This window comes from Pituophis catenifer, unplaced genomic scaffold (assembly GCF_029215685.1).
Source record: "Pituophis catenifer annectens isolate HBS135680 unplaced genomic scaffold, rPitCat1.0.hap2 SCAF_4, whole genome shotgun sequence".
Classification (NCBI taxonomy): Eukaryota; Metazoa; Chordata; class Lepidosauria; order Squamata; family Colubridae; genus Pituophis; species Pituophis catenifer.
Window position 1 is genome coordinate 84,971,592 of NW_027256884.1, and position 11,387 is coordinate 84,982,978.

General features: G+C 42.2%; 1 protein-coding gene across 1 annotated transcript in view; it reads left to right on the plus strand.

Annotated features, from left to right (window-relative positions):
- The window catches only part of SAMSN1 (SAM domain, SH3 domain and nuclear localization signals 1), a 59,760-nt gene extending 54,596 nt beyond the window's left edge, over window positions 1–5,164 (plus strand). Inside the window, exon 8 of the mRNA XM_070943584.1 lies at window positions 4,953–5,164. Coding sequence (XP_070799685.1) covers window positions 4,953–5,152 — 200 coding nt within the window. The 3' untranslated portion in view covers window positions 5,153–5,164. The remainder of the gene's footprint in view (window positions 1–4,952) is intronic.
- Window positions 5,165–11,387: the final 6,223 nt, after the last annotated feature.

Here is an 11,387-nt window from a genome sequence, read left to right on the forward strand (position 1 = left end):
CTCTCCCGGCTCCGCCAATGGAACCTCCTGGATTTTATCCGGGGCGTGGTTATCCCCGGCTGGGAGTGGTGACTCGCTGGGGCAGCGCTGGAACCAGGGCTTGTCAGCTAAGTATTCTCGCGAACCCGGGCTTGAGTTAGCTGCGTTGGGAAATTTGTTAAAGTTAGGCTCGGAGATGTCTAAGTTGATATTTGCTTCGCCGACTACCCTTTTCCTCAGTTGGTCTATGTGGCGTTTCCAGAGTCTGTCTACCCCCACGTCAACCGTGTAGGATTTTGGGCCGGTTATGCCCACTATGGTTCCTGCAACCCATAGAGGTCCGCTAGCATAATTGCGAGCGAACACCGGGGACCCGACCTGGAACTGTCTAAGTCCTGAGGTCTCTCCCTTGAAATTCTCGTGTGTATAATTTGGGTGAAGCCTGTCTAATACGCACCGGAGCTTCCTGCCCATGAGGAGCTCGGCTGGACTTCTCCCTGTGGCCGTGCATGGGGTGGCATGCTGGACCGCTAAGAATTGGTCTATCCTGGCCTGCCAGTCCCCGTTATCTAGCCTGGACAACGCTTCCTTGGCTGTTCGTACAAAACGTTCAGCCAATCCGTTGGAAGCCGGATGAAAGGGAGCCGACAGGGCATGGCGGATGCCTAGGCCGGCCAAGTAACCCTCAAACAAGGTTGCCGTGAATTGGGGGCCATTGTCAGATACCAACATATCTGGTAGGCCATGCGTGGCAAATAGTTTACGGAGGGCCTTGATGACTGCCTCGGCTGTGGTAGAGGGCATTAACATTATCTCGAGCCACTTAGAAAAGGCATCGACCACAATTAAGAATGTTTGCCCGTGGAAGGGGCCAGCGAAATCAATATGGATCCTCCCCCATGGCCCTTTTGGTTTCTCCCACTCGCGGATGGGCGCTACTGGGGGATCGGGGCGAGATTCCTGGCAGGGCCTGCACTTCCCCACCCACTCGGCGATAACTTGGTCCATGTTGGGCCACCACACATAACTACGGGCTAGACTCTTCATCCTAACGATGCCCGGATGCCCCTCATGTAGCAATTCTAATACCTGTGAGCGAAGTTTCGTTGGTATTACAACCCTGTCACCCCACAACAAACACCCCCCTTGCATAAACAGTTCATTACGTTTGTTAACATAACCCTGGTAATCTCCCCCGTCCACTTTGGTCGGCCACCCCTTTAGCACCCAACCCATTACAGTGCGAATGATCGGGTCTCTGGCCGAGGCTTTTGCCACCTCACAAGAGGAAATAGGCCCCAAAGTCAAGGTGTCCATTAAGAGAACGGAGGTTTCAGGTGTTAGGTTGGCAAGGAGATCAGGCAGGGGGCAGCGGCTGAGGGCATCCGCGTGACCCAAGGTCCATCCGGGTCGATGGACAAGCCGATACGAGTAGGCCGACAGGAAAATGGCCCATCTGGTCAAACGTGGGGAAAGAGCAGCGGGGGTTGGCCTATCACCCGCCAAAAGTCCTAGCAAGGGCCGGTGGTCAGTCACAAGTTCGAATTGGCGGCCATAGAGATACTCGTGGAACTTTTTGACCCCCGCAATTGCAGCCAGAGCCTCTCTGTCCAATTGACTATAGTTCCGCTCTGCGCTTGACAGTGTGCGAGAGTAAAACGCAATGGGCGCCTCTAGGCCGTTCGGCAGTCTATGGCCTAGGACTGCACCAACTCCTACGGGGGAGGCGTCACAAACCAATACGAGCGGTAGCGCTGCGTTGTATTGGATTAGGAAACTGTCTTCCGATAGAAGTTTCTTTACTGCCTCAAAAGCGGCTGCTTGTGGTTTCCCCCAGACCCATGGTACATTCTTCCCCAGCAGTTTGTGTAGGGGATCTGCGACGGTGGCCTTGTCCTTGAGGAACATTGCGTAAAAATTTAGCAGTCCAAGGAAGGCTTGGAGCTCTGCTTTGGTCTTGGGGGCAGGTGCGCTCTTAATAGCCCTCACCTTGCTTTCGGTAGGGTGGATGCCTGTGCCGTCCACCCTGTACCCCAAAAATTCGACGGAGGGGACAGCGATCATGCATTTGTTTTTCTTCAGTCTCAGTCCCGCTTCCCTAAATCTAGATAGGACGTTCCTAACTCTGTCCCCTAGTTGACGTTCGTCCTGAGCGCTGACTAGAACGTCATCAAAATAGGGCACCACTCCGGGAAGCCCTTGCAGAAGGCGCTCCATGGTGCTCTGAAACAGGCCGGGTGCGACGCTCACCCCAAACTGGAGTCTGGTGCATTTGAATGCACCCCTATGAGTTACAATCGTTTGCGCCTCTGCCGTGGCATCGTCAACTGGCAATTGTTGATAGGCCTGGGCCAGGTCTAATTTGGCAAAAATTTTTCCGGGCCCCAGGGAGTGTAGTAGATGATGCACGATCGGCACCGGATAGGCGCTCGGCTGCAAAGCCTTGTTGATCGTGCACTTGTAGTCGGCGCAAATCCTGATTGAGCCGTCAGATTTAACTGGGGTCACTATAGGGGTTTCCCACTTTGCATGGTCAACGGGAACCAACACCCCTTGTTTAATTAATTTGTCCAGTTCCGCATCGATCTTTGGTTTCAATGCGAAAGGCACCCGTCTGGCCTTGAGTCTTATTTGGGCTACGTTGGGGTCTAAATTTAGAGAGATAGGGGTCCCCACATACTTGCCCAACGTGTCCCCGAAAACGTCCTGGAACTCGGTCAGGAGACTGTCTTTTAACGATGACTTGAGCATCTGGTGGACGCCGGTGAAGCCCATGCCGAGGGCTCGGAACCACCCCATGCCGAGAAGGCTGGGAAGCTGCTTCGTAACGATGGTCAGCGGCAGGTCTCTTTCATAGTCTCCGTAGGTGACTCGGAACGTGCCCACGCCTTCGAGGGGGACTCGGTTCCCCTGGTAGTCTAGGATGCGCAGTCTCTGTTTGGAGAGCTGGTCCTTCCGGAACGATGGCAGGAGGGTCTTTAGGGTCGCCCAAGACATTATGGAGAGAGCTGATCCGGTGTCGATCTCCATCGAGCATGGCTTGCCGTTGATTTCGACCACCGTGCTGACTTTGTCCTCGACTTCCGCGCTGGCCTGGTCTATGTGAATGCTGCGGCCGTCTCGAGGTTCAAATTCGCGCCGTTTTTTCGCGCCGCCTTCTCTCGTTGGCTGTTTCTGGCGCGTCGATTCTGTTTGGCTGCGGCGCTCACGTGGTTGGTGCTTCCTGGGCAGAATGGCCCTACAGACTCGCGCCAAGTGCCCTTTTTTCTCGCAACGCCTGCAGATAGCCTCCCTGTATTTGCAGGACAGTCTATCATGGTGCCCTCCACAGCTGGGGCAACTTCGCCGAGGGCTGCCGGTGTCTTTTCTCTGGTGCTCGGTTCGGAAGACGTCTTCATCCGACTCGGACTCCGAGCTGGATCCGGCGTCTTCTCTGTGCACCGGGGCAGACTTGGGGTTGTCTTTGCTGGTCAGCGGACGCTGCAGCGTTTCTGCGGCTTTTGTGGAGGCTTCGTGAGCCCTGGCCTCGTCTAGGGCTCCAGCAAGCGTCAAATCAGGCTTGGCGAGCAGGCGCCGTTGCAGCCTAATGTCCCGAACACCACAGATCAGTTGCTCAAGCAACGCATCATCTAAGTCTCTATAGTCGCAATGGGTTGCGGCTTTTCTTAGGCTGGCCATGTATGCGCTGACCGGTTCTCCCTCTTGCTGAACGCGCTGTCTGAGTTGGTACCGTTGCACGAACTTGGAGGGCACGGGGGCATAGTGAGCCCGGAGCGTGGCCATCAGGGTGTCCCAGGAGACGGTCTGGACAGGAGTTGGCTCACACAGTGACTCGGCCATCTCGAACACGTCGGGTCCGCAGTGGCTTAGGAAAAGGGCTCTCTTCCGATTAGCGGAGAGCCCCTGCATGTCGCTGGCTTCGAGCGAGCATTCGAACCTCGTTAGGTACGAGACCCATTTTTCGCAGGTCGGATCAAAAGGCTTGGGCGGAACGTAGGCAGACATGTTCGGTATGCCTCCTGTAGTTCGCCTCGTCGCCTAGCTGAAGCTCGTGGTCTCACTGGTTCGCTTCTTGTGCTCTCAATCCCACCTTCGTCGCCAATGAAGTGGTTCGGGAATAACGAGAGACACAACCAAGCAAGTGACAACAGCTCTTTAATATACAGTGAGACTTCAGCAAAAACTCAGAGGCTGCAGCCCTCCTTATATACAATTCCGGAGGGACTGTCAGCCAATCAGAAACGAAGGCAGGTTTGAAACTCCCGCTCAAAAGTATCAATACATAACACAAACTAAGTTACATTTAATAAATGTGCTTCATAAATAAATAATAAATTAAGGATATTTAAATATATATTTATATATTATATATTTAGAAAAATCCTTTTGGATCAAGATAGTTAAGATGGCTTGATCTGTACAATTAACAGATTTAAGATCTGTTTAAAGTTTCTTTATGCGACAGAAGTTACTTATTATTGCTGTAATCTATGGCTATGGAGAGTGGTGGGATTCAAATTTTTTAACAACCGGTTCTGTGGGCATGGCTTGGGGGATGTGGCTTGGTGGTCATATGACTGGGTGGGCAGGGCTTGATGGGCATGTGACTGGATGGGCATGACTGGGTGGGTGTGTGACTAGGTGGTCGTGGCCAACTCAATGTCACTCACATCGAGGGGTGCCTTGCCTGGACTCTCCTTGTCCCTCTCCTCCCAACCAGTCCTCACCTTGTCTTGCTTGTTATGGTGAGAGAGGAAGCTTTTTCAAAGTCATCTTCCCCTTGATACTAGCCAATAAAATGAGATTTTGCTATCAGAAGACCTGATGTACATGATGATGGCTGATATCAGCTCATCTCTGTTCTAACTGTGATTCAATAAGAAACTTTCATTTCACTAGTGGAAGAACTTTGTATGCTACTTTATGCTTTTTCTCAAGTCTTGTTGACTGACTGGTTGTTTTTTATTTTTTAGATGAACAAGACCAGGAAACAGAACCAATGGCACAGATGTTAAACCCTAATCTCAGCCCTAACAAACTACAATTAAATGACTGTCCAAGAGATTCTGGTTGCTATATCTCACCGGAAATGTCAGACAATAGTAAAGAAGATCTGGATGCAGAAAATCTGTCTGACATCATCCAGAAAATTTCCATCGCTGAATCAGATTGAAACCTGCTTATATTTACAGCAAATTATTAATACTTACTTGGGAGTTTCGAGAAGTATACTGAAATGATTTGTTTGTACAAGTATACAATAATTATAGTATACATTATTAGTTTTGAGATTATTTCATTTTACCTTTTTATCAAATTTTGCAAACAAATAATATAAATGTCCTATATTATTATTTGCAACTTTCTTAAAATATACTAATTGGATTTTATACAGAATTCATATAAGATATTATATTTTTACAATATGAGTAACATTATTTTATAATTCTGTTTACCTAAAAATTTAAATATTTAAATTTAAATATTGTAAAAAATGTATATAATTACTATCTAATTTGAAATAAAACCAGATAGCCATCCTTTTACTCTAATGTTATATTTCTATGTGGTACTTTTTCCTAATACAATTAACATATAACGAGCTATTTTTTCATATAAATATTGCTATGCCTATTTTAATTAATCCACTGTGAAGAATCATGTATAATGATGTTAAAACAGTTTATATTGCTTTAAGGTAAATGAATATATATCTATATAAATTACATTATTTATGACATTTAATTCTGGATCCTGATACTTGGTCCATATGTTTATTTTTCCCCATATATTTTTCATTATTTTCTTCACAGTGTGGAAGATTAATTATTAGCAGCAAGTAATTTTCTTTTCTCAAAAATTTTTTCAATATGTGTGATATGCAAATAGACATTTAGGAATAAATATTTATTACCAAGCATTTTTTTAAAAAAGTTTGTTCTCAGTAATGTCACATCAGCTTTATTTTATAATGATATATAAATATTATCTTGCAAAATAAATTAAGTATGTGCCATGAAGTCCGTGTCAACACTTTAGTGACCATACAGATAGACTTGTCTAGAATGATCTGTCTACATCAGTCTGCTCAGCATTTCCCAACCTGCTGGTACTGTAAATATGTCCACCCATCTGATACTGGAAATCCTCTTTCATCTTTCCCAGCAATATTGATTTCTGGACCATTGCATAATGTGTCTAAAGCAAAGGTGTAAAACTCACGTCGTCATGTGGCATCACGTGAGGTGTCAGGACTTTTCCCCCTTCGCTAAACTGGGCATGGGTGTGGCCAGCGTGTGACGCATCCAGCCCGTGGGCCAGGAATTTGACAGCCCTGGTCTAAAGTATGACAAAGTGAGCCTAGCTATTTATACTTTAACTGAGAACAGAATACTGCTTTGTTCTTTGATCCATATGTTTTATTTCTTGATAATGTGTGGTGTTTTCAAGTTTCCACAACACCATAGTTCAGAATAAAATAATGTCACTGAATTGTAATGTAAATGTTTTTTCCAAGAGATGCTATAAAATAGCCTAGCTTTTCCAGCTGGGAAGTCTGTTTAAGTTCTGTAATCATACAACTTTAAAAAGCAGGTCATCTAATTTGGTTAATGAATTTGCCTAAAGTTCTTTGAGTCTAATTTGTCTCAATTTTTTTTCAAAAAATGAACTATATTAATACTTACAGCTAAGGAGAACTGCATTAGGATCAAATGCAGATACTGGCCATACCATCATCATATCAAACAGAACTTATATGACTAACCCTATTGACATGGTTGCAATCTTCAAACAAACATAAATTATAAATAGTTCTGCAAATAATATATTGTGATATTTGTCCAGAAGGAAGGATAGTACAGGATGATAAAGCATAGAAATAAGACTCTAGCAATTTTAGAAAGTGGATTTCAAATTGGATTTGAAATGAACAATAAAGCATACTTTCAGTATTGTCAAATGCAAGTCAGGTGGGGAAGAAAGTTATTTTTTTGCTGTCCGTTCACTTTCTGACTTTACTTGTTGAGTTGGGTTTATCTGAAAGCATGTTCTGTTTAACTTCAGTTCCGTTAAAAATCCATGGTTTAGGTGTAGGATGATCTCACTAACGTATGTCTTTATTTTAGTTTGCATAAATTGCTGCAGTATTTTGGAGAAAGGGGAGAGTCTATAAGCTCCTGTTTAAAAGTTTAGGGAATGTGATTGGAAATATCATTTCTGACTGAAAATTGTTACTTAATAACTTAAAAATATTGAGATGATAGACAAAGTGTGACCTATTGTTCTTAAAAGCAGAATAAAAGGAAGCTGTTCTTGTTTTCATTAAAAAAAATCCTTGTTAACGATATGTTTTCACTGTAAACCACCCAGACATAACTTAGGTGAGATGTGCCATCGAGAAATTAAATTTACTTATAATTTACTCTTACTATTGCACTCATGGATTAAACCACAACTATAGAACTGTAACAAAAGAGTTCATTGGTGACTAAGTCAGACAAATAGAAGTCTAATTAGGATTTATGTTCAACTTCTACAGCAGTTGAGTCATATCTCTTACCCACATAGAATTAAGCATGCCACTGTCAGTTTTTACTTATTTTTTTTACCAAGAAAGAAAACAATACAAACTAAATAATCTAAATCAAATGTTTTCAATAGTTAGATGTTTTAATATGACTTCTGCATTTATTTTATCTGAGGCATGTCAAAGGCTACAAAAAATAATTGGAATGGGACAATAAACTAGCCAGAACTGGGCGGGGGGGAACGGGACGGGACAAATGTGACTTTATTTTAATTAAACTGAGCTAGAGTTATATTTGGTTAATATATACGATTATATAGTATGACTAGTTCCCATGTATTTAATAATCCTTCTAAACATTCAATTGTTAGGGAAGCTAAGAAGTGGATATTAAACTTCCAGGAAGGTGCAATGCCAAGAGCTCAATATGATCAGATTTCCGATATACAAAATTTATTGTAATTATCATAAGCAATTTAATAAATAAATGGCAGCAGCATCTGCAGCAAGTGTTTTATTTGGGAAGGTGTAAAAATGATTTAGAAATAAGGCCCAAACAGACAGTCATTCTTATGCAAAGATCTCAAATCTGTACACTGCATGCAACCTTCTGAATCATCTTCATCTTTTGTATGCAGCAATACCCTAGGAGATATGTTACAGAATCAGGTACACTTGGAGAGGAAATATTTTGTCTTAGAATGTGATTGCATCCTTCTTCCCTTAACCTTGGTTGATCCCATTTTTATGGAAGAACAGGCAAAAAAGATTTGTGGCTAGCAATCTATGCAAAAGAGCCTCTTTAGGAATGGGATATGTATAGGGGGAAAAAAAGAAAATCTTTTGGAAACAAAGTTTACATCTTCCTTAAATAGCTGGTGAAAAAAAGGGTATGAAAAATCAAAGTGGAAGTGCAGAAAAGCATTTATATGATTATAAATTTGTGTATCCCTTAATTTCTTAACTTTTTAAATTTCATGTTTTGATTTACTGTTAAGAGATCAAATGTAAATGAATAGTGAAATCCCTGTTGAGTTCAACTATGGAGTTCATACATGGAATCAGGACCAGAGGGTTTTTTTTTATTGTTATTTTGTTTAATGCCTAACATTGTATTCTTAATTTTCTTGACTTTTGACCAGCTTGGACTTTTGTATCAATGTTTGAAAAGCCTTTGGTATTGCATCAGAGGATTAATTAATAGTCCTTATGTAGCCTTCATTATTATTTGAATTTGAAACCTCTGTGTTCAAGTGTTAAGAGGGAGGCATTAAACATTTACCTGAAAGGATTAGCTTCAGATTGTACAAATGAAAGTTCAGGTAAAACTCATCTAATTAAAACCTATTCAACTGAAAATCTTATTTATCAGAAACGAATGTTTCTTCTATCAATATCATCAACAAACTATTCACATGAGCAGCTAGCAATAAGCAAGAGAGCTTCACATGAATGTCAATTAATTTAATTTGCTTTTCAAATAAACTTGCTCTCCATGTGTGCAGTTTAAGTACTGTTCTGTGTATCCATCATATAAAGGTCAATTAACCTCAATTTCAGTTATTGGACTTGAATAAAATAACCACAACTGAGATGCTATTGTTTTATTTTCTGCTATTGGAACACAAATGCAAAAATGTGGGGAGAGATGGCTTTCTTCCCAAATGTTTCATTTTGGAGAGATATAGACTAAGTATTCAATCAATCAAATATTTTTTTAATATTTCCATTGTGTATTCAATTTTAAAAGATGTCATTGTTTAGCACATACCTTAACAGAAGTTATATACAGTATTTTGTGCAAAATGTAAAGTTGTAGTTTAAGAAGAGTTTCAGATATAGTAATTCATATTTACACTAACACCTCTCTTGGTGGAAATATTGTTAAAGATAATTCTAATTCTGTAAAATGGTTTAACTTTTAGCCTTGGATTATCAGCATTTACAGATGATATAAAAAGTGTTTGCAATGTAAGAGAAGCTTTGAAAGCTCTTGTGTGGAATCATGCAAGCAGCACTAATTGAAGGCCATCAGTGGTTTAGAAATAATTGAACCAAAAGTAATTGGCTGAAGCCAGGATTACTGATTTGGGAATGCACCAATTTCAGTCTGTTTCTAATATTGCAGACAGGTATTTAGAAAGCACACTTGACTGGAAGGTTAGTTTATCATTACCTCCTGTGCTGACTTTGCTTCTGTACATCAGCAATTCCTTTGCTAAAACATAGCCATGCGGTTATTGTTCAGTGATCGCATAATATTATGTAACTTCTTTCAGCAACTAGTATATTACCCAATTTAAGTAATGGCTGCCTGGTGGCTCACTTGACTGTTGCATTCAAAAAGCATTGGGACACAGCTGAATTAGTATGCTTCTGTTTATGAAATCAGTCTTCTATATTCTCCCCTCTAATTACCATCTTGCAAACATCCCAAATCCACTCATCCAAAAAGCACTACAAAACTCTACCTACTTGCTTCTTCTGGAAAAGCAAAACAACTTTTTTATTTTTGTCTATGGAAATTCTCAGTCATCCAGATCATGGCTGTCCAAGGGTGCTTTTTCAAAAGGCAACTGGACTTTCTTTGTTTTTCCTTGAAGACATTTCACTTCTCATCCATGAAGCTTCTTCAGTTTTTCTTCAGTTCAGTTCTTCAGATAGAACTACAAGCTTAGTAAGCTCTAACACAGGGGTATCAAACTCGATTTCATCGAGAACCGCATCAGGGTTGTGTTTGACCTCGGGAGGCCAGGTGGGTGTGGCCAGGGTGGGCGTGACCAGCTCAACATCACTCATTTCAGGGGGTGCTTGTGGTGGCTGAAGTGCTCTGCCAGTGAAAATGGAGCTCAGGAGGGCCACCAGCACTCCATTTTTTCTGGCAGAGGGTTGCAGGAAGCTGTTACAGCCAAAAACGGAGCTCAGGAGAGTCATGCGTGGCCCTCCCAAGCTCCATTTTTGCTGGCAGAGGGCCAGTCCTTCACTTTTTCCAAGGCATCCCCGCAGGCCAGATCTAAGCCCCCTGCGGGCTGCATCTGGCCATGGGGGCTTGAGTTTGACACCTCTGCTCTAGGATATTTTCAAACTCAGTCTTACTTTTACTGGACTTTTTTTCTATATCAAAGCTGATGCTGTTCAGTTTTCAGAGAGTTGTGCTGATGAGAAACAAAAGGACAGAGCCCTAACCACCTTTACAAAATTCCTTTCCAATATTCCATTTGGTTGGATAAGAATAAAACTCCCCACGATGCATTACTTAAGATTTCTTATTAATTGGCAAACACTCTAGTGGCCATCCCAGTAGACTGATTGATATTTGAGAGAAGATGGTATGATTAATAACTCATGTCTTATACTTTGATAAGGCTATGAGATATTTGCTATCTAAGACAGCCAGTTTGGATTGAGGCAATGCCTCCTATGAAGCATCTTGAACATCATCAGGGTCTTGTGGAACAACATTTTGATTAGCTAAGTGAAAATGAATCACAAATGTTGGCATACAGTTATGGTACAGATTTTATCCAAGGAATGATCAATTGGTTACAGAGTTGATGAAACATTAAAAGGGAAGATCAATGGAAGACATTATATCCTTATAAGACAAAGATGTTCTACTCAAGGCCTTACAGTCTCCACCATCCTCATCAGGCATGGATTGCAATTACAAAGATATGGTAATTGGTAGCATTAAATCAAGTCCCTGAGTGAGATCTGCTGTCACAGCAGCAAGTCCTTCACTGAAAGCTGGCAAAGAAATTCTCCCTCTTTCCTCTGGCACAGCAGGAACATCAGCCAATCACTGGCATACAGACAGGCTACATTTTCAATCTGTTATAACTATACCCTCTAGAAGCAATTTAGTTAATTGTTGGAATCA